Source organism: Mirounga angustirostris, unplaced genomic scaffold, assembly GCF_029215605.1.
Source record: "Mirounga angustirostris isolate CCGP_5_RB_7025 unplaced genomic scaffold, mMirAng1.0.hap1 SCAF_10, whole genome shotgun sequence".
Classification (NCBI taxonomy): domain Eukaryota; kingdom Metazoa; phylum Chordata; class Mammalia; order Carnivora; family Phocidae; genus Mirounga; species Mirounga angustirostris.
Window position 1 is genome coordinate 25,899,918 of NW_026991718.1, and position 23,882 is coordinate 25,923,799.

General features: G+C 33.9%; 1 protein-coding gene across 11 annotated transcripts in view; it reads left to right on the forward strand.

The window, feature by feature from the left end:
* BIRC6 (baculoviral IAP repeat containing 6) overlaps positions 1-23,882 on the forward strand; it is a 227,694-nt gene that overhangs the window by 117,226 nt on the left and 86,586 nt on the right. For all 11 annotated transcript variants that reach the window (XR_006792448.3, XM_064572077.1, XM_045884369.3 and 8 more), the window contains 13 exons: positions 2,048-2,202; positions 2,707-2,833; positions 4,996-5,106; positions 6,696-6,829; positions 9,237-9,364; positions 13,110-13,672; positions 14,629-14,804; positions 16,413-16,509; positions 16,649-16,843; positions 17,623-17,823; positions 20,401-20,680; positions 21,538-21,794; positions 22,009-22,117. Coding sequence is in view for 10 of the 11 variants with exons in the window: in XM_064572077.1 (XP_064428147.1) it covers positions 2,048-2,202; positions 2,707-2,833; positions 4,996-5,106; positions 6,696-6,829; positions 9,237-9,364; positions 13,110-13,672; positions 14,629-14,804; positions 16,413-16,509; positions 16,649-16,843; positions 17,623-17,823; positions 20,401-20,680; positions 21,538-21,794; positions 22,009-22,117 (2,533 nt within the window). In the remaining variant the exon portion in view is untranslated. The remainder of the gene's footprint in view (positions 1-2,047; positions 2,203-2,706; positions 2,834-4,995; positions 5,107-6,695; positions 6,830-9,236; positions 9,365-13,109; positions 13,673-14,628; positions 14,805-16,412; positions 16,510-16,648; positions 16,844-17,622; positions 17,824-20,400; positions 20,681-21,537; positions 21,795-22,008; positions 22,118-23,882) is intronic.

The following is a 23,882-nucleotide window of genomic DNA, read 5'->3' on the forward strand; positions in this document are numbered from 1 at the left end:
TCAAGTTGAGAAATAAGACAAAGGATTAATAAATTGGAAAAGTGGAAGGGGAGCAAAAGACCTCCATGTAGTAATGTGCTTACGTTCAGTCCAAAGACCTGAATGATGTTTTTGTTACTGTGTTGTGAGGTTAATGAAATTCCTGGAGTTGTCTGCTTAGCTAGCTGCCTGGGAGTTCATTGCATTATATCCACATCTATGATAAAGTGGGTTTTTACGTACAATAATCGCCCCTTTTCTGGGAGGGAGAGGTCTCAAGACCCCATTGGATGCTTGAAACCACAGATAGTACTGAACCCTACATATACCATGTTTTTTCTTTACATACATACTTACGATAAAGTTTGATTTATCAGTTAGGCACAGTAAGAAATTAACACAATAATAAAATAGTTATAATCATATACTGTAATTAAGGTGTGAATGTGGTTTCTCTCTTTCTCACAATCGCCCTTCTGGTGGTGCTGTTTGATGATAAAAGCCTGCATGATGAAGTGAGGTAAATGATGTAGGCGTTGTGATGGAGTGTTAATGTGCTGTTGACCTGACTGCAATTGTCTGCTCGTAACAGAAACCAGAAACCATGGAGAGCAGAACCCCAGATAAGGGGGCATTACTGCAGTGACATCTTTACCATCCTTTAAGACTAGGATGGAAGAGATATATATGGGCCTAACTGAACTGCTGAATTGAGAGGATTTACTACCTAATTATCTACATCAAAGGAAGGCAAATGTTTTATATAAAGGGCCAGATAGTAAATATTTTAGGCTTTCTGAGCTGTACAGTGTGTGTTGTAACTACACAACTCTGACTTTGTAGCAATAAAGTGGCTCAATATCTAAACCAGTGGGCATGCCTGATAACAGAAACTGTGGCACATTGTTTTGATCATTGATGAAGTAGAATACTGGACTTGGGTAGATCACCTCCTGTCAGGTGAGCACTTGCTCAGTTAAGTTAGATAGCAGCCTGTCTCACAAAGACAAAAGATTGAGGAGCTGTGCTAAGGAGATAGGGATGTTTTTATTTTTCTTAGGCCTACAAATTACTTCACCTTCTCTGGAGCATGGTGAGTAAAAGGGTACATGTACTAGTTAGAACCTAGGAAGAGCATCATGTTCTTCTTCCCCTGTGAAGGGGAGTTCACGACACATTAGAGAAATTGGGGTTTTTAGACATGTTTATGTCAAATTGAATTCTTTCACTTGGTGGTCTTCATTTATTTCTTACCTTAGGAAGTATATAGCAAAGCGAAAAACCGAAGAAAAGGTCTAGTGTTCTGTCATCTTGGTATTGGTACGTTAGTATTATTGTATCTTATCTCTCATGTAATGGAGGGATCTCTTTTGTTGGGCAGCCTCTCCATGACCACAGACAACTCAGCACTGACCTAAGTAGCCCTTTTCTTTGTTAGACATTTCTTGTTTAAAATAATTTATTAGAAGATGATTTTGTAATTTATATCTGTTTCTCTTAATATTGTGTCTTTTGATTATTGTCCTGTTCAGAACTGTGTCCCCTTTTTAATATAACTTTCTGAATATATGAGAAACCTCTCTCAGAGCTCATGTATTTCTCTGCTCCCCATTAATGTACACTCATTTATTAGTTTGGTGTGTGACTTAGGCATCAGAATTTTTTAATGCTTCCCAGATAATTTTAATGTATAATTAAGGTTAAGAATCAGTGGACTTGAGTCTAAATTATTCTAAAACTACTTTCTTAAATAGTCAAGATTCTTCTTTTTCTTCCTTTTCCTCATTTATTAATTATGAAAAAATAGAAAATAAAAATTAGAGAGTAAGGTTTTGTTCCTTTGATGGACAAATGCTGTGAATTGGGGAGCTTCTGTCTTTGGTGATTGTCTTTTTGACTTTCAGGTAATGTAAAAACAAATTTCCAAATAATATAATGATCAACCATTCTTAGGAATGCAATTAAAAGAAAGTTTTTTAAGATCTTCACTTAACCTGTACATGCTAATGGCTAGTGAACATTTCTCCTGATACTTTGTGATAAAATCATAATTGTGTTTAATTTTCAGTATCACAGTCTCCCACTGGAACAGATGATTCACTTCTAGGGGGTTTACAAGCAGCGAACCAATCCAACCAGCTTATTATACAGTTATCATCTGTCCCAATGTTAAATGTTTGTTTCAACAAACTTTTTTCCATGCTTCAAGTCCATCATGTTCAGGTATGACTTCAGGAGAAATGTTGTATTTTTACACATTATTGCAAGCCTAGTAAAAGTTGAAAATAACTGGGGAGATCTTTCTCAGCCTGACAGGGATGATTTATTCATTATCTCAGATGGAAAAATATTGGAGATCCTTTGATAACCACAGATCCTCAGTGATAGGTTATTTATAATTTTTATGATTTTTAAGATATATTACTGTAGTTCCAATTTTATGTTTTACATACACCTGTGTTTAAAGACTTGAATCACCTATTTTAATTTAGAAAATTATTATTAGGTAAATGATAAATTTTAATTCAGTTTAAATTTTGTTTCATCAAGAATTTTAAGATGTGTTTGCTTGCCAACTGAATTGAAGTAACCAGAGGAAATATTTAATAGAAAAATTAATTACTCAAAGGGATTCGTTCGTAAGATTTTTGTTTAAATATATTTCATTATATAATAGGTACTTTTTTTGTTTGTTTGTTTTCCCTGTCAATTTTCATTCTTTTTCAGTTGGAATCACTTCTCCAGCTGTGGCTCACATTGAGCCTGAATTCTAGTTCTTCTGGAAACAAAGAAAATGGAGCAGACATTTTTTTATATAATGCTAATCGAATACCTGTCATTTCATTAAATCAGGGTAAGATTTATTAGAAGGAAAATTATTAACATAGCATAAATAAACTAAAAAGGCAACAGTTAGGTTAATATTACCTAATCTTTGTTTGTCATTAGGTTTATAATGTTTTAGTGGGAAAAAAAACCCTTTTTTTATACAATGACTTAATTTTCAGGAAAGAGAACAAAACCCTTTTTCTCTGGTTTGTATTATCTTGTGCCCTTGTGTAACTAAAATTTGCAGTGTTAATCTTTGTATTTCCAAAAAATACCATCTTGTTCATGAGCTGTTCTGTTGCCACTGGTGTTTCGGGAAAATGTGAATCAGCACCAAGGGAATTGATAACTTGGAGAAGGATATCCCATTTCCTGTGGAAGTTGTATTAGTTAGCTTTTGCGGGTTTTTGTTTTTGCTTTTGACAAATGCAAGAGTGTGAAAATAATGGGAGTAGTATAACACCCTTCTACAGAAATACAATTAGCCTTTAGCTCTGGCTGCAGGAATCTGTTTACATTATATTTTAAGAAAAGTGTAAATGATCATCTATTTCTGCTGCTTTCTCCTTCACAGGGGTGCATTCTGTATCTTGCATGGCTCTCGTAGGCTTGTCTTTAAACCTTAGTGACAGCCCCACTGGCTCATGGTCCCACTTAAATCTGTGTTGTCTTGGCAGGAGCCAGTCCGGCTTTAATTAATAGGTTTTCATCTCTTCCACTGCACTAATAATTATTATAAATTGTGCTCCCATTGTTATTTTCAACTTTGTTATTGTGAAAATGTTACACATAAACAAGAGTTAATGAGTAAAAAAGTAAATAACTTCATTATTATCAGATATTAATGTTCAGATTTCCAGTTGTCCCAACTGTTATAAAATCTTTAAAATTTGAAATAGAATCCATATAAGATCTGCATATTTTAATTATGTTTCTTTAATTCCTCTTAATCTGTATAGGTTCACTCCATGTCTTTTTTATCCCCTTAACAAAGTCATTTATCAAAGAAGTTCGGTCTTTTGTCTTTCAGGATTTCCAGGGTCCTGATTTTTAGTGATTGTATCTCCATGGTGTCCTCTCGATTTCCTATAAAGTGGTAGTTAGACCTGGAGCTTAATCTGATTTTTTTAAAAGGCAGTTTCCTAGGTTGCCTCTCTTTTTTCATTGTTAAGTAACGACAGTGATGCTTAGTGCCATTAATAATTCATTAGAGGTTTCAAAATGAGGATAGTCGAATTCTATCACTTCTTTATTTTAGTTGAAACACTTTGATAAAGAGAAAATTCCTTTCATAGGCTAATATGTCACCCTCTGTTGGTAGTTTGTATAATAGAGGCAGGGAAAATGCCAGAACTGGTTTTTTTTCTTTTTCTTTTTTTAGTTTTTAAATTTAATTGGTTCACATGGAGTCTACGTGCATGATCAGTTAGTTTCTTTAATAAATATCTGTATAAGTTTATGGTTTTTCCTTTTTTTTTTTGTTTCAGTTACAATTGCTGCACTTACTGATGCTGAAATTTTGCTATTTGTGGTCAGTGAGGTGCTCCTTTCTTAGATGTTGTTGTTTTTATATACATACTACACTTTTGTTAGCTTTTAGTGTGATAAATATTCCAATCTATGTGTATTTTAGCCTGAAATCTGGAATCAGCCTTTTTAAAGAGTGTTTTAAGAGCACAGTCTGGGCACTGTATTATGTTCGTGCATTTTGAATAACTTCTTTGGCTTCTCCAGCTATCATAAGCGCTTTCTATTCGGGCCTTGCAAGTGACCTAATTATTCTAGTTTGTGCTTTTGTTGTGAAGTTGCATTGGTTTTCAGTGATCTTACCCCATCCCTGTTTTTCTAGTATCCCCTGTTATTTTCAGGTTTTGGTCTTGCAGAATGTGAAGATTTTTAGTAAAACGATGTTGCAATAGAAGTGCCTGTAGTTTGAAAAAGACAACACATTTATGAGGATAACATTTTATGTGTTGCAGGCTGAGCTTTAAACTTAGCCATAAGATATTATTAACTCTTAATTTTTAGTGATATTTAATGGGGAACTCTTTTCATTTCTATGTTTTGAGGATACTAGGTAGTGAATTGAAAGAAATAGTATCATATTTTTTAGTTTGTTTTATTTTTAATAATAAACATTTGGTTTTCCTTAATTAAAAGTTTTCCCCCTTTCTCTTTTCTGTATAGCATCAATAACTAGCTTTCTCACCGTGTTAGCTTGGTATCCCAACACTTTGCTCCGGACATGGTGCCTTGTGCTTCATAGTCTAACACTCATGACAAATATGCAGCTTAATCGTAAGTGCAAACATTTATTCCTTTACATTGAACTATTCCTTTAAATCTCTGACCTATACTTCTTTATTCTTACTATCAGATTCTTAAGATTTTTCCAAGAAGTGATATAGTTGTGAAAAGATTGTGTTCCTTATTTGACTATATCTCTTCTGAATTTGTTCTTATATATCTTAGGCTTTGTGCCTCCTTACTTTGATAATATACTCTCATCTACCATCACGAGTTCAAATCATAGTTTTACTAAAACTGATTGCTTTTTGAGTACAAAATCAAATGTTTACTGTTTTGTGTTATTTTTAAAGTAACTTTGCACTCAAAAAATGATTTATTATATTCATAAATATGTATGATTAGTTTACCACATCTAAAAGCTGTATTCATAGAATATAATTGCTTTTTCTCAGATTGTGATAATAGGTTTTCTACTTTATTACTCCACCCCCTTTTCTTATTATAATTAGGATAGTAAAATAATTTCTGCACCTTTTTAGAAAGGAACTTTTAGTGCTTTCTCTGATTTTATGTATCCTGAAGTCATGAAGATAATCCTACATTATCTTCTGTAGTGTGTATTGGTTTTATTTTTCACATATAGGTCTGGGTTTTATCTGGCATTATTGAGAGTGTCGTGAGGTAGGGATGAAAGTTCATAGCAGACAATAAGGCCTAGCCATTTATGAATTGAAATCTTCATTCTGTCTATAGGTCATGGTAAGAGGTGGGTAAATTTCATCCCCATTCTGTTTGAGATTAATTTCATTAAATAGAAAGCTCTGTCACATTGATAAAATGTCAGTTTAAATCATTGTTTAGCATTAAAATGCTATTTTTTTCATTTGGAATGTTTTCCAAATATGGGATCGAAAACATCACTCTCTCATATTGAAGATAGATTTAACACCAAGGATAGTTTATTCAGTTCAGAAAACTGATGTGCTAATTGTATATCATTTAACAGTGCACAACCATTATGCTACTGACATGCAAAAGTGAATAGTTTTTGCCTGGATTTATGTTAGAAAGCAGGGTTAAGATTTACCCAAAAAGTAGATCCCTATTTCTGAAAGAGGGAAGTAATTACCAAGAATAGGCTCACCAAAAGGTCAGGAAGCATTTAATTATTTCTTTTCCACTTGACTGTATACTAAATAAGATGCACATTAAACTAGATATTTTTTATAGTCTATTTTCTATAGATTAGAAGAGAGGGAAGATAGATGAAAATAGAGAACGAGTCCAACTTAGTCAGTACAGTAGAGATTCAGTAAATCTTTTTAGTAAACTACTAGGGGCGCCTGGGTGGCTCAGTTGGTTAGGTGTCCACCTTTGGCTCGGGTTATGATCCCTTGCATCCCACTCAACTGCTCAGCAGGGAGTCTGCTTCTCCCTCTGCCCCTTGCCCCTCTGGTGCTTTCTCTCGCTCTCTCACTGTCTGAAATAAATGAATAAGATCTTAAGGAAAAAAAACAAACACTAACTCCCAGGTATTTGTGAGTTTTCCTTGAAACTAAAAGATATTTTATATACTGTATTTCTGTTGTTTCAGGGTCCATTTGTTAAGAGCATTTTTGTTTTTAAATGTTTTACAGCGGGTTCAAGCAGTGCCATTGCAACTCAGGAGAGTACTGCTCATCTGCTGGTTTCAGATCCAAACCTGATTCATGTCTTAGTGAAATTTCTTTCTGGCACCAGTCCACATGGAACAAATCAACACAGTCCACAGGTAGGATGACGTTTGGAAACTAGTGATAGGCCCAGACTATTCAATAAACACTTCTGTAAAGAAAAACTTAATGCACCTAATATGTAAAATTTTTATTGCTAAGGTATTAAATGATACCATTTTATATATCCATATAATATAAAATGTTTTGAGTAATATGTAATAATAGCTATACTGAAACTGAAGCATAGTAGGTAGTAAATTTTCTCTTGAATTTTTACTGGATTTTTATGCACGTATGTATTTTTGACATTAATTTTGGATAATTTAAGAAACATTCTGAAAAAATACCTGAAAGGGAAGCATTTCAGAAATTTTGGAATTAAAAACATTTTAAAAAATAATGTACCATTTTAATGACCTACTGCAAGATTGATAATTAACCTAACTTAATCATTTTATAATATTAAATATATTGTTGAACAAAACAAGTATTGCTCGGAGCTTACAAACATTTTTTAGTCTTACTATAAACCTCCTTTATGTCAATTAATTTCTTGTTACATTGTACTGCTTTTTAAAATATTTTTACTTCATTTTATTTCTTTTTATATAAAATATATATTTAGTGTTCATAGCGTCTTTTCAGTGCAGGTTATGCAACATTACCGTCTTTTTAAACTTACCATCTTAAATTCTTCTCTGGATTTGCCATTAGACAGATTCTCATTTAGCTGTCTAGTCTATAATAGTACCATCCTTTCTAATGTTTCAATTATTCAGTAGGTTTTTAAGATGCTTCTGTGTGCTAGGTCCAGGTATTGTTCTAAGTGCTGGGGATATAAGTCTCTGACTTCTTGCAGCTTAAATTCTGTTGGATATGTTTAGTCAGTACTCTCATATTGCACGTACTTTCATTTTGCAGATCACAATAAAACAAATGAGACAAGGATGAAAATAAGGGAAGAAACTATTGTAGTTAGATGGGGCCAGAGTGTTGGTGGGAGCAGAGGCATATTATCAAGGGATCATTGTACATAGAGATTTATGAATTTGGAATGTGAAGGTTCCTGGGATCATTGATTCTAATAACTTCATTATTTTACATATGAAAAGATGCATTATCTGCATTGCCCACAGTTACGCACCTTATCAGCGGTAGAACTAGGTGTTGGAGAGCATGCTATTGTATAAAATAGAGTTTTTTTCTTCCCGCTTTTGTTTTTTTAAAGGCAGAATAAGTTATTGAAGATCAGACTTTCCTCTGATATCTTAGTTGTATATAGGAAGTTTGGTTAAGAATGCTATGATTTATGTGCTCAGTATTAGAAATTAAGTTTATCTAGCTTTAAAACAGTTTGAAGAATTACATTTTATTTTACCATAACTCTACCTGGGTTTTATGATCGTAGCAAATTGGGATAGAATAAAATCACATGGAGAAGTGTTACAAAATATTCCAAAACATACCTCAGGTTACATAGTGTGGTTCTCACCATTTCTTTCATTGATGAGACAGAAGTTTGGGAAAGCAGTCTTTTATGAATTGGCACAGGTTTGTGTTTTTGTTGTTTTTTTTTTTTAATTTTTTATTATGTTAATCACCATACATTACATCATCAGTTTTTGATGTAGTGTTCCATGATTCATTGTTTGTGTGTAACACCCAGTGCTTCATGCAGAACGCGCCCCCCTTAATACCCATCACCAGGCCAACCCATCCTCCCACCCCCCTCCCCTCTAGAACCCTCAGTTTGTTTCTCAGAGTCCATAGTCTCTCATGGTTCGTCTCCCCCTCCAGTTTCGACCCGCCTTCATTCTTCCCCTCTTGCTATCTTTTTTTTTAAACATATATTGTATTATTTGTTTCAGAGGTACAGATCTGTGATTCAACACTCTTGCACAATTCACAGCGCTCACCATAGCACATACCCTCCCCAGTGTCTATCACCCAGCCACCGCATCCCTCCCACCCCGTTTGTTTTTACCTTTAGAGTTTTTTCTTTGTGGTTTTGTGTTTTTTTCATTCATGTAGTATTTGCTCTGCTAGTCGTTAGAAGCATGACCATTTGTGGATCACTTAACCTCTTTGAGTGCTTCTGTTTTGAAATGGGTAGTAAGGTTGTTTGTGAAAATCAGTGCAAAAGTTCCTTGTACTTTTGACAGCATTATGAAGGCATTTGTCGTGTAATTCAGGTGATTTTTTTCTGTTTTGAGTTATATAAACCTACTATAAGTTCTAAACCATAATGATAAAATTATGACACTAGAATTTGTGGTTTTCAGTTTAAATATCTTAAGACCTAAAAAAATCCATTGGTTTCCTGCTATCAGAAAATATTAATGTTAATATTTTTGTTCTTCATATGAAAAGTTAAAAGAGTATAGTGCTTGATTTAACACTTGATAACATTTATAGAATTATTCATTTAAAAATTATCAGTAAAAAGTTTTCGATTCTCTTCAGGTTGGTCCAACCGCTACACAAGCTATGCAAGAATTTCTCACCCGATTACAAGTGCATCTTTCTTCAACATGTCCTCAGATATTCAGTGAATTTTTGCTCAAGCTAATTCATATACTTTCTACAGAAAGGTAAATTTCAATGTACACATACATTCCTGATATAGAAGTAATATGTGATCCTTCAGATAAACTCTCACTTACCATTTGTTAGGGGTTTATCTGGGAACAGATAAGCAGTATAGTAGGGATTAAGGGGGAAGGGTTTATCCATTTCTCTCCTGACTGTTTTCATTCCATTTTATTATGGCTCTCTCAGATTCCTGAGCTCTATGAAAGATATACACTACATCAAATCTCTGCTTGCTTTTAGTGTTTTCATAGATTAGTGAAATTTACTTGAAGCTGTTTAAATTGTTGTAGAATACAGAGAGAGTATTAAAGCTGTCAAGGATTTTACTTGAAACCTATATGTAAGAAAACTGAAAAAAATAGCTTAAAAAAGAAAATTACAGGGGCGCCTGGGTGGCTCAGTTGGTTAAGTGTCTGCCTTAGGTTCAGGTCATGATCCTAGGGTCTTGAAATCCAGCCCTGCGTTGGGCTCCCTGCTTAGTGGGGAGTCTCCTTCTCCCCCCACCCCTACTCTCTCATAAATGAACAAAATCTTAAAAAAAAAAAGAAAATTACATACCAATCCCATAGAGAAAGCCTAAATAAATTTATTAACAAAATCAGGCAGTATGTTAAAAGAATGAATTGTGACCATGAGTGGTTAAAAATCATAATACATATCATATTAATGAATCATCTCATACTGTAAGACATTTCATAAAATCGACATTACTTTCTGATGAAAACTTTTTTTTTTTTTAGAGAGAGCGAGAGAGCAAGAGCAAGAGCAAGAGCACATGGGGGTGGGACAGGTGGGAGGGGCAAAGGGGGAGAGAGAATCCCAAGCAGGCTTCATGCCCAGCGCAGAGCCCAACACGGTGCTCCATCTCACTTCCCCGAGACCATGACCTGAGCCAAAATTGACTGAGCCATCCAGGAGCCCCATGTTTTCTATGTTTTTAAGAAAGTCTCTGGTATCCAGATAAATCAGCCAGAAGCTTTTAGGTAAATTAATTTTGTGACTGAAAAGAAATACCCAGTCTTATTATAAAGAGGGCATTCAGTTTTATCAAGTAAGTGTTTTGCAGATACTTCCTATCTGTGGATTATATTTTAACAATATCCTTCAAAAAACAAGTTTTTTATTTTGATGAAGTCTTATTTGTTAAGTTTTTCCTTTATATATTATATTTGTACTATAAAAAAAAAAAACCTTTGCCTAATCCAAGGTCATACAAATGATCTGCTGTGTTGTCTTCTAGAAATTTTATAGTTTTAGTTTTTACATTTATGTTGCATTTGGGTCAAAGTTTATTTTTTTGCCTGTGGATGTCCAGTTGTTCCTATGCCATTTATTGTAAAGACTGCTTTTCATTGAATTATCTTTGTATGCATTTTAAAAATCAGTTGACCATATTGGTTTTGCAGTTTCTAGACTCACTTCTGTAGAATTGATGTTTGTGTCTATACTTTTCCAATACCATATTGCCTTGGTACCTCCATAAGTTTCTTGAAATCTGGTAGTGCAGATTTTCCAACTTTGTTCTTTCTTCAGAATTGTTTTGGCTATTCTATTTCCTTTGCTTTTCCACATAAATTTGAGAGTACATTTATTGATTCTTATCTGTACTGCCCGAAATAAAACAAAATAAAACCGTGTTGGATTTTGATTGGGAATGCATCGATCTACAGATCAACTTAAGAAAAATTATATAGCCTCTTTGGATTTTTCTTTGTATACAGTCATATGGCCAGTGAATGAAAACAGTCTTATTTCTTCCTTTCCAATGTGTGTGTCTTAGCCCCTACACCCTACCCTGCCTCCTCTCCTAATGCCCTGGTTAGTACCTCCCATATGATTGATTGAAGTGGTTCAATTTGCCCTCTTTGTTTTTTTCTCACTCTTAGAAAAGTAAAGGTCTTTCAGAAGTAGAAATGTTATTAGCTGTACCTTCCTTTGTAGATGACTGACACTAAGTTCAGGAGGTTTTTTTGTGTTCTTAATTTGCTAAGTCTTTAAAAAAATCATGTATTACTCTTGGATTTTGTGAAGTGCTTTCTCTGTATCTTTTGAAATGATCATATGTTGTTTCTTGAGTAATCTATAAATACGGCGAATTACATTGATTTTTTTTTAAAGTGTTGATCAATATGTATTTGAGGATATACTCATTGATCATGAGGTATTATCCTTTTTATACTTGCTGAATTGAATTTAACATTTTGTTGATTTTTGAATCTGTGTTTTTTATGAGGGATGTTTGCATTTTTCTTGTAATGTCCAGTTTTTATGTAAAGTGTCTATTTTTTATATTAAGGTAATCCTGGACTCATAAGTCGGGGTATCCCTTTTCTGTTTTCTGAAGGAGGTTGTGTAAAACTAGTATTACCGCTCACTTAAATATTTGATAGTACTCGCCACCGAGGCATACTGAGTCTGGAGTTTTCTTATAGGAAAAAATGTTCCATTTATTTCATAGGTGAAAGAGTATTCAGGTTTTTTATTTCTTCTTGAGTGACATTTGGCAATTTGCATCTTGAAGGAATTTGTTCATTTTTTCTATGTTGTTGAATTATTGGTGCTATTTCCTTATCCATTTAATGTTGATAGGCTCTAGTTTGATTCCTTTTTCTCATTTCTAATATTGGTAATTTTTATTTATTTATATAGGTCATTCTTGCTAGAAGTTTATCAATATTACTGATATTTTCAGAGAATCATCATAAAGCTTTGCCCTGCCATTCAGTCCCTTTCTGACACTTTCCAAAGTCAGCATCAGATTCACAGGTTTAACTCCTCAGTCCCATAAGACTGCCCTCACTTGAGAGGGCATTTGTAAGTCCTAGGTCCCAGGCTACCACACTTCTGTCAGATTTGGGTACAAATCCAGGGATTCTCACAACACACGCTTCAGTTTTGATAGTTTGTAAAAATCTCACCTAGAACCCAGGAAAAACACTTTACTTACATATACTGGTTTGTTATAAAGTATATAACTCAGGAACAGCCAAATGGAATAGATGCATAGGGCATAGTGTGTAGCAGGGGGTTGGGGAGGTTGGGTGCCTGTGAATGGGTTTGAACACCAAGGGTTCTGTGTTATTACCCTTGCATACACCAGGATTTAGCAAGTTGTTAAATATTTTCGCTGAATTCTTCTTACTCATTTGAATGTTGCCAGTGTCTCTTCTCAAATTCTGCCATAGGAGAGCCAGTGCTTCTTGGAGGTGCCTATCTTTTCATGGATTTCAAGCCCTCTGTTGGGTTTATGTGACATTATAACTAGTTTCACTTTCTCTTATTAATTTGGAGGCACTCTTCTCTCCAGCTTTTTATATCTTAGGCATGAGCAGAACTGGAGAACATTTAATTTTGATGCATAAAAATTATTTGACTGAATCTTAATTTTTGAAAATCATAATCAGTACAGAATGTTTAAAATAGCACCATTTGAGGATATGAAAAACCAGAGCTTAGTCCATTATGAGGAGTGCCATGTGATGCTGAAATATTTTAGTCTGGGGTTTCAAAATCACCTCTTTGATTTACTTGTCCTTTGGTTTTCTATTTGGAAGGGAAGTCATTTCTGATTTTGTGTAAAATGGAGAAGAGAGTAAAGAACGACTCAGGAGGAGATGGAAACTATTTGCCTGCAAAATGAAATAGTGAATACCAAGAGTTTAATTGCTAGCTTTCTTGTGTTGTGATGGTTACTTTTTTAAAAGTTGAACAGGGATTAATTTTTAATCCTCTCTTTTTCTGCAGGGGTGCTTTCCAGACAGGCCAAGGACCTCTTGATGCCCAAGTAAAGCTCTTAGAATTTACGCTGGAGCAGAATTTTGAAGTTGTTTCCATTAGTACTATTTCTGCTGTAATAGAGTCTGTCACCTTTTTAGTGCACCACTATATCACTTGCTCAGACAAAGTAATGTCTCGAAGTGGATCTGATAGCTCGGTGGGTGCTCGAGCATGCTTTGGGGGACTCTTTGCGAACCTCATTCGTCCAGGTGATGCAAAAGCAGTTTGTGGTGAAATGACAAGAGATCAACTCATGTTCGATTTGTTAAAACTGGTTAACATTTTGGTACAGCTGCCTCTTTCAGACAATAGAGAATACAGTGCAAGAGTGTCTGTGACCACCAATACAACAGACAGTGTTTCAGATGAAGAAAAAGTCTCAGGAGGCAAAGATGGTAATGGAAGCAGTAGTAGTATTCAAGGATCACCTGCATATGTGGCTGACTTAGTGTTAGCCAACCAACAGATTATGAGCCAGATTTTGTCTGCTCTGGGCCTATGTAATAGCAGTGCCATGGCGATGATAATTGGTATGTATTGAGAATATTTCATCTTATACATGTTTCGGGTCTTGTATCTCTTTTCATGAGCAACAGATAGATTCATTTTTTTGTTACCTTATAGTGTAGAGCTACTTGATTGCAAACTTCTTAGCATGATGTAAGTGAAAACTTTTATAGAGTGGCTTCTATCAATAAGTGAAATTGAAATTAGGAAGAATTTTAAGTGTGAATTTTTTAAAAATTGGAAATTACTAACCAAATAACTTGCAGTTTGTTAAATTAAGAAAAAAATCAGTCTTCTAAGAAGGTACCACAATTTATAGTTGTACATCTCTAATGTTTTATAGATGAAGAATTTCACATCAAATTTTGTATTAGGGAATCAGTAAGGTTTATTTATTCACATTTTCTTAAGAAGTGAAATATAAAATTTTATCCAGTAACAGTTTCTGTGACACATATATCAGTGTAAAATTTCTATATTGTTGCTTAACTTTTCTGCCTGTTTGAAAAATAATATGTGTTAATTTTTTTCAAATAATTAAACTTTGTAAATTGTGACAGAATTCATTCCAGTCTATTTTTACTTAATTCTTTGTGTAAGGAAAACAATCGTCATATCTTTTAATTAGATGATTTGAAGTGCATTTATGTACCCACATCACTGACTTTCTATCCATTTCCTTTCTTCTCCATACATAGCTAATGTGTAAGATGATGTTGCTCAGTCATAGAGCAACTTCTTATTGTCACCAATAGAGGTATATCATGTAAGAAGATATCCAAAAATATGCTGAATGCTATGATAAATACCTCAGTTTCATATAGATATACACATACATACATGTACACACACATATAACTGTTACGTATCCATCGTTCAGTGGTTTCAGGAGAAATGACTTTAAAGCTTCTATTTTAATTATTACTGGTTTTTAAGGATATACTTTTCACAAAATGTGTAATCTTTTTATTTAAACTAGGAGCAAGTGGATTACATCTTACCAAACATGAGAACTTTCATGGTGGGTTAGATGCCATATCAGTTGGGGATGGATTATTTACCATACTGACAACCCTCAGTAAAAAAGCTTCTACAGTCCACATGATGCTGCAGCCAATTTTAACCTATATGGCCTGTGGTTATATGGGCAGACAAGTAAGTTCAATCCAGCAAATATTTCAGTAATGTAAATAGTTTCTAGCAGTGGGAATAGAGAATTATTTATAGAACAGGGAACAGAGGACTCATATACTGGAAAAGAGCAGCGGCATGAGGTGAGAACTATGGACTATTCCTAGAAGTTAGAATATAAAGTTTTCTAGAGTTGGTATTGTCAGAAATGACCACAGTGATATAAGAATAGAACATTTAACATATTCTTAAATTTTAGATTTTTTCCCCCATTGTCTCAAGAAATAGTTCTTCCTTTCCCCTAGAAATAGCATAGTTCAGTAGCAAAATGTTCTCTGTAGATGTTACATGTGAAAATTTAATGGAACTTTTTTTTAAGTTATGTTGCATGTTTAGTTTCCTTTCAACTGAAAGGGATTTGGGTAATTTTAAAAGTAAAATAGGTTAGAGTATTACTGCTTTTTATCTTTCCTTATAAAATGAAATTGTAGGAACCAGTGTGATTATTTTAACTTCTAGTCCATTTACCATTTTTTCAAATATAGGTTTTAAAACATACTTTTTTAATAAAAGTATTTTGTCAGTGTAAAATTATCATTTTCTTAAAAACTTCATTGCATATATGTGTGTATGATATATATATGCATATATATTTCCATGAGTAGATAGATATTTGAGAAGGATCCATTTTTATTTATTTTTATTTTTATTATTTTTTTTAAAGATTTTATTTTTTGAGAGAGTGAGAATGGGAGGAAATGGAGAATCAGGCTCCCCGCTGAGCAGGGAGCCTGATGCGGGGCTCGATCCAGGACCCTGGGATCATGACCTGAGCCAAAGGCAGACGCTTAACCGACTGAGCCACCCAGGTGCCCTGAGAAAGATCCATTTTTTTTTTTTTTAAAGATTTTATTCATTCACTTGAGAGAGAATGAGATAGAGAGAGCATGAGAGTGGGGAGGGTCAGAGGGAGAAGCAGACTCCCTGCCGAGCAGGGAGTCCGATGCGGGACTCGATCCCAGGACTCCAGGATCATGACCTGAGCTGAAGGCAGTCGCCTAACCAACTGAGCCACCCAGGCGCCCCAAGGATCCATTTTTAAATGAAATTAGTGTCTAATGGAAAACAAAGTCAATGCCCATTTAAGGTCAAAAATGACAGTAGCAGGTATAGACAGATGCTTTAAAAAAATACTCTGAATTCAGAGAGGAGACTGTACACTTCCTTTCTGATTCAGGTAAAATTTCCTATGTATTTTGGCAGATATGTTGTATTTAGTGATTTAGATTAAGGCTGCCATTTTAGAATAATTAACTATTAAAGAATATTATATTTAATAAGCTTAATTGTTCTGATTCACAGGAAATTCATAATTAAGATTTTAAAGTCATGGGGCGCCTGGGTGGCTCAGATAGTTAAGCGTCTGCCTTCGGCTCGGGTCCTGGGATCGAGTCCCACATCAGACTCCCTGCTCCTTGGGAGCCTGCTTCTCCCTCTGCCTCTCTCTCTCTCTCTCTCTCTCTCTCTCTCTCTGTATCTCATGAATAAATAAATAAAATCTTTAAAAAAAAAAAAAGATTTTAAAGTCACAATACACTTTTTTCTTTCTTTCTTTCTTTTTTTTTTTTTCAGGGCTCTCTTGCTACCTGCCAATTATCTGAACCATTATTGTGGTTTATTTTGAGAGTACTGGATACTAGTGATGCCTTGAAAGCATTCCATGATATGGGTAAGATAAATTCCAGAAATTGTCATTTAGTATAATCATTTGATGGTGTATGATCTTATTTTTGTAGTGTTCTGCAAAAGGTGACTCAGTGTCAAACTATCTTAAGGTAATTTTCATTTGGTGTTCTTTGTAAATTTAGGTGGCGTTCAGCTGATTTGCAACAATATGGTTACTAGTACAAGGGCTATTGTAAACACTGCAAGAAGTATGGTATCAACTATTATGAAATTTCTTGACTCTGGTCCGAATAAAGCTGTTGATAGCACTTTGAAAACAAGAATACTAGCTTCTGAGCCTGACAATGCAGAAGGGATCCATAACTTTGCACCCCTGGGTAAGAAAAGAATTATTAAATCTTACTGGTTTGGGTTTATATAGTTTATTAGCTGGTATGAAGCAAAAATAGTTGTTGAAGAAAGTTGATCATGTTACAATAACACCAATTACAAACCATTGATTTTAAAGGTAGCAGTTTTTGAAACTTTCTGTTGATTAGAAGGAAGTTTTTAATGGTTCTTTAGCAATCACATTTGTTTTTATTTCTGAGTTAAATAGTAAAACAGTTTGTGAAACTAAATAGCAAATTCTTAGGTCAGTTTTCATTGTAAATGTTAATCAGTTTAAAGGACTTGTTCTTTCTTATTTTGCATGACTTTTTAAAAGCAGCTCCAGATTTAAATAGTTACTCCTTTTCCCAGTTTACATAGTTTCTTTTTATATATTTCTTTCATATTTCTAACTCAAGAATAGTGACAACTAAAATTAAGGTGATTATTTTCAAGTTGAAGGTTGTCTTGAACCATAGTATTTTTACTTAAATTATTTGAGAGTTGTGCTAGATTTGTTGTTACTACTACTTTAGTTTTCATTCGACATGTGAGTACAAAGAAATTAGATAACAATAATAAACTTGTCACCTTGCAAGTTGACTAGATGTCCTGATGTTTTGTGAATACTGTGACAAATCATGCTATATATACTAACAAATACATTCGTAGCATCATATGTCACGGTTTTAGCTAATTTTTCTAGTTATTAGGATTTGAATAGTTCTTGATGTTTTATTTGGTTTCTTCTACAAAGTTCTTTTTATATTTAATATCCCTTCTGTAGGTACAATTACATCTAGCAGTCCTACTGCCCAACCAGCTGAGGTGCTTTTACAGGCCACGCCGCCGCATAGAAGAGCTCGCTCTGCTGCTTGGTCCTACATCTTTCTGCCAGAGGAGGCTTGGTGCGACCTTACCATTCATCTTCCTGCAGCAGTGCTTCTGAAAGAGATACATATCCAACCTCACCTTGCATCTCTTGCAAGTGAGTCATATTTTTTGTAAAGAAGTATAATGAAAATAAACTGTAAACGAGAAACACTTAAAAATAAAAATATTTAGCAAAAAGTGATACACTTAGGTACGATTCCCCAATTGCTTAATTTTGTAGTTTTTTAATATAATATTCAACATTACCACCGAATCATTTCCCATGAAATGAATTGTCATGGCTATTCCCCTCAAACAAATAGAACGTTGCATGAAATCCAGACAAATATATTTCAGTTATATATAATTTGGCCTTGCCTTTCCTCCGAAATTAAGCTGTAGCATTGAGATGAGTTAGTTTATACACCCGTAGATAGCAATATTATTTTCTCCATCCCTGTCCTCAGTGCTAGTCCTATAATGTGAAATTAAATCTTTTAGATTTGTCTTTTCCCCTTCCCATTATAAGATAATTACATGTAAGGAATATTTTATTATTTGAGTGTGATTTTTTAATTTGTACTATTTTGAGTATCACTCATTTTGATATGTTTTTGTCACTTTGCAAGTTAAATAATTCAAAAGAATTTTTAGAAAACAAGTTTTACATTAAGAGGAGCAACAACTCTTTCAGGTATTCATAAAGGAATGTGAAATACTATTTTGCATTTTTTATCCCCAAATTCTTTCAGTATAAACATATAGTGATTTTTACAGAATTGTTGAGATTGTCACATTCATTTTTGTTGCTGATTAATTCTCATTGTTGTCAAATGTCAATAATTGGATGAAGAACTGTGGGAAACTTTGTAGATCCCTGGCATATGTGGAAGAATGAATTTTCCACTTGCAAGATTAGACTACTGTTATTCCCTGGAATTCACACCTCTTAGATAAAAAAACAGATATAATGGCAGAAGGAAAATGCATGAATTCATAGTGTTTTTGCAGATCAAAAACAACTGTATTGTAAAATATGAGTCAATACAAGATGTAGAGGAAAAGCTAAGGTGAGGAAGAAATTGCTTTTATTTAGAAGGAGTAAGAGTGGTCCTTGTAAGTGGTGGCTTTGAAGTGGGGCTAGAATTTGCACATGGGAACTGAGATGGAAAGAGTGTTACAAGGATGAACTCTGTTCATTATAAAAAATCACTAGGTTTGGGGCACCTGGATGGTTCAGTCAGTTAAGCATCCAACTCTTGATTTTGGCTTAGGTCATGATCTCAGGGTCATGAGATTGAGACCTGCATCAGTTTCCACACTGGGCTTGGAGTCTGCTTAGGATTCTGTCTCTCCCTCTTTTCATCCACCCCCAATGCCCCCATTCCTATGCCCCTGCCCCCATCCCACCCCACTCAGGCACACACACTTTATATTAAAAAAGAAAATCACTAGGTTAGGTGTTCCCTACTATAAGTGTGCTTACTAAAACATTTTGGTTTTATTATTGGATTGGAGCAGAAATTGAAGATATGTTTTGTTCCATTGGAAATAACATAGTCTTTAGAATCAAATATGGGCTTGATTATAAAATGTTGCCATTTGTTCATGTAAGAATTTGGATTACTTAATCTCTTTGACTTTGTCCGTTTGTGTAAAATGTGGATAATACTTTTCTCAAAAGTGAAGATTAAATTTCAAAATTGATATGACTTGCCAATTCTCAGTGTAAACCTAGCATGTAATTGGCATATGGTAAAAGTTACTTCCAATTATTATTAAAATTAAAATCAAAGTTCAAAGGTCATTTTAGTTGATAGATACATTTCTTATATGGGCTTCCGTGTTATGTTAGAAATAATTTTCCCATATTACTTCATTGAGCCTGCCTAAATTTTAGCAGAAAATGATTTAAAATAAAATCTTTTTGATGTTTCATTAAATTTTGAAAGGGAAATAAAATATTAGAGGCAAAAGCAGTTTTTAAACACACCTATATTAAAAATCATTGCAATATGGTAGTACTGAAATAATGAGTTGGTAGAAAAGCACTTTTTTTTAATATTCTTCTTTCCCACATGACTTAACAATAGTAAACCATGGCATATTAATAAAATGTCCCACATTGTTGGTGATAATTCTGAGTAAAGTAGGAATAATAGACCAGTTGCCTATTTGGCAGTTTTTTTTTTTTTAAGATTTTATTTATTTATTTGACAGAGCATGAGTGAGTATGAGCAGGGTGGACAGGCAGAGGGAGAGGGAGAAGCAGGCTCCCTGCTGAGCTGGGAGCCCAGTGTGGGGCTCAATCCCAGGACCCTGGGATCATGACCTGAGATGAAGGCAGACGCTTAACGACTGAGCCACCCAGGTACCGTGGCAATTTTTTTTCTTGTAGAGACTCAAGAGCGTACATGTGGATTACATATATTCAGTTATCTTTCTTTAGGCGAATCTTAGAATTTTTAAAGTACTCTTTGTTATATTGTAGGTCTCATATTTTATGTTGGAAAATAGTTCCAAAATCAGTTATTTTGAAAGTCATTGACAAAGTATGATGTGGCATATAAATTTTCTTTTGCAAATTCATAGTGAATATAACTAAAAGCTGCTGTTTTGCTGGGATTCCCACTAAACCATGAAGTCCAGTTCACATTTTCTTGAGTAATTTTTCAATATTCTTTTCCTACAGCCTGCCCATCCTCAGTGTCCGTTGAAGTGAGTGCAGATGGGGTAAACATGCTACCTTTGTCCACTCCTGTTGTCACAAGTGGTCTCACCTACATAAAAATTCAGCTGGTAAAAGCTGAAGTAGCTTCTGCTGTCTGCCTTAGACTTCATCGCCCACGAGATGCCAGCACATTAGGCCTTTCACAGATTAAATTACTGGGCCTCACTGCTTTTGGTACCACTTCTTCAGCAACAGTTAATAATCCCTTTCTTCCATCTGAAGATCAGGTATCCAAAACAAGGTATGTTATGTATCTCAATTGTAAAAAAAGCTTTCTGAGTTTTTTATGAAATTATTTATTCTGTGGCTTCTTTTTTAGGGCTAGGAAGGTCTTTGCTCCATAGGTAATTTATATAATACCATAATTTTATCAGGTACAGTAGAGACACTAATTCTGTAGAACTGGAACTTAAGGCTGGTTAAAATTGAGATTTATGTGTGTTTAATTCTTGAGGTAATCTCAAGAATGTGGTATATATAGGTATGGGTTTCTGTTCTTTGGATCACAGTCTGGTATAAGAATTTCCAAGTGTCTGTCACCAGGATACATCTGAGCCATACAAATTGACCATATGGACAGAGACCTAGTCTTAATATGGTAATTCCTAAATGCCAATTAGTAGAAGGGTTAGATTAGAATCATACAGATTGACCAAGCAAACCAAGACCTGAATATATCCTTTAATTCACTTTCATTTGGTAAAGTTTGATAGTTGATAATATTATAGGCTGGTTCTGTTAAAAGTTTTGCCTGGTAAGAAAATTTAGGGTTTTTGTTTTATTCTCAAGCTGCCAAGACTTTATAGTTTTGCACAGCTATAATTTTATGCAGTTTATATTTAAACATATAAATATATGTATATTTAAAAACATTTTCTGACTAATCGTGTAGTTCCTAAACGCGATTAGTGGTTAAGTATTATTGTGTTATGGAGGAAACTTACTGTGTTTAATTCCTTATTGATCTTCCAGCATCTTTTTTTCTTAAACAGATCGGTGTTATTTATGAAACAACATGCTGATTTGTTTTGTTTTACCCCAGAAGTAATTTGAGCTACTTAAATTTACCACATAAACCATTTTGTGTTGTTATTTCAGTATCGGATGGTTACGGTTATTACATCATTGCCTTACTCACATCAGTGATCTGGAAGGAATGATGGCCAGTGCAGCTGCACCTACTGCTAACCTGCTACAGACTTGTGCTGCCTTATTGATGTCCCCATACTGTGGAATGCATTCACCCAACATTGAGGTTGTGCTGGTAAAGATAGGACTGCAGTCCACTAGAATTGGCCTGAAGCTTATAGACATTCTTCTGAGAAACTGTGCAGCATCAGGCAGTGATCCTACAGGTGACAGTTAACTTTGATAGTTTAAGTTTTACCTATCTGCAAAATAATGACAGTTGAATTACGTGATCTCTATGACTAAACCTGTTTCTGAAATTTCCATTATGGCTTCAATGTTCTAGGGGTTGGTTTGTTATTTTTGTTGTAATTTATAGAAGAATTATTTTTAATTAACAATTTAAATTGAGCAAACTTTCTTTTGGTTCTTTATTGCAAGATTTGAACAGCCCTTTACTTTTTGGAAGACTGAATGGACTCTCTTCTGATTCTACAATAGATATTCTTTACCAGCTTGGAACAACTCAGGATCCTGGAACAAAAGACAGGTATATGTTGATCTTGTTTTTTAAGTACACACGTACACACAGTCACATGGTAGTGAATGTTACTACTTGTCATACTTTCTCCTTAGAGTGTTTCATAAAAGCTAAGGCTGTTGATTATATTGCATATTTACCTGTATGCTTTACATGATACAACTGTTAGAGATTTTTGTGAACATTTAACATAAATTTTTATATATTTGGACCTATTTTAAGCAAATTTGAACTCAAATAGAATTTTTAATCAATATTTTTTATTGGAATGGAATAAAATATTACATATTTTTACATGAACCGTGCTGTGATGAGATCTTTATAAATTGTAATGGTCTCATAATCATACTATTTAAGGTAGTATTTACTAACTGTTTCTGATTATAGGACTATTGTGTCCATATTAGGTACATAGACTATTTTGACAATGATAATAGTGTTTGTTTTGGTTACTTATTATTTATAATATTCATTGACAGCTTTTCATGAGACTCTCTACCTTTTTTCTCTTTCCTACCACAAAGTGAAACCCTATCAGTAAATAACATCTGAACATTTCACCTAGATATTTAGTGATGTTTTTTAAAGGTAATTTTTAGATGAGTTTTACTAATGTAGTTCTTCCTTGATGTCTTCAACCTCCAAATTGGTAAGAATGCCAGGTATTTTTGAAACATGTTTTTATTGGTAAATTTTTGAGTGATGGCTTGGCATTCTCTTGTTTTATATATATCATTTATATCAGAAGAACATTTATAGAGTACTTAACTCTATCAACAGTCTTTTGTTTTCTGAGTTATGTTATCCTTTAATATTTTGATTAACATTTGAGAAAATCATTTGATATTTTATTAATTTGTTTATAAATTAACAAATTATTAATTTTTGTGGGTACTTAACTCATAAGTACTTACTGAGTAGCTACTGTATGCCTGGCACTGTGCCAGATACTAGAGTGTCGAACAAGTTCATTGAATCCAGCTTTTATCTTGGTTTGAGGAGGCAGGATACTGTCATTCACAAGGGAAGATTTACATAGGTCAGACTTGGGAGTATATAGTAGAGTGTCAGGCATGGAAGGTGCCTGGTAAATATTGATACTTGAACCACTGATAATGTAATGGCTTTTACTTATTGTAGGCTAGTTGCTTTCATATTTTCTGATTAAAAATGTTTAAATGACATTTAACCAAGTAAATTTATTTTCAGCATGATAACTTCAAAATATTAAATAAGCTGACTTCCATTAAGCTTCTTCCTTTACATGAATTATATTTTTATTATATTTAAAAATAGGTTGGAATTTTTTAAAAAATATTTTTTGATAAAAAATTTTTGCCAAGTTTGAATCCTAATGGTTAATAGGGTTAAAAAGAATATAAAAAATGAGTTTTAAATATTTTTCTGGAACAGTTTTCTTAAAATCTCTTAAAATTATTTGATTCTTTAGTAGTTTTATGGTTTTTATCATAAGAAAATTACCCTAAACAAAGTTGTTTTTACTGCATAGTACTTTTTAAAACATAACTGTCTTAGAACTCACATAATAACAAGATGGTTGGCTTCTGTGGACTGAGAAGATTTTACCACTCCATAATTTCCTCATCTCTCTTCTCTTTTTCTGACTTCTCTTAATTTCCTGTCATATGAAATTTAAAGAGTCTTGTCCTTCAGGGCAGAGAGGAGGATTAAGTAGATTTATATACCTTCCTACCCCCATTTCTTTTACCGTGAAACAAAGAATCTTATGATCTAGAAATTTGAAAGCAAACAA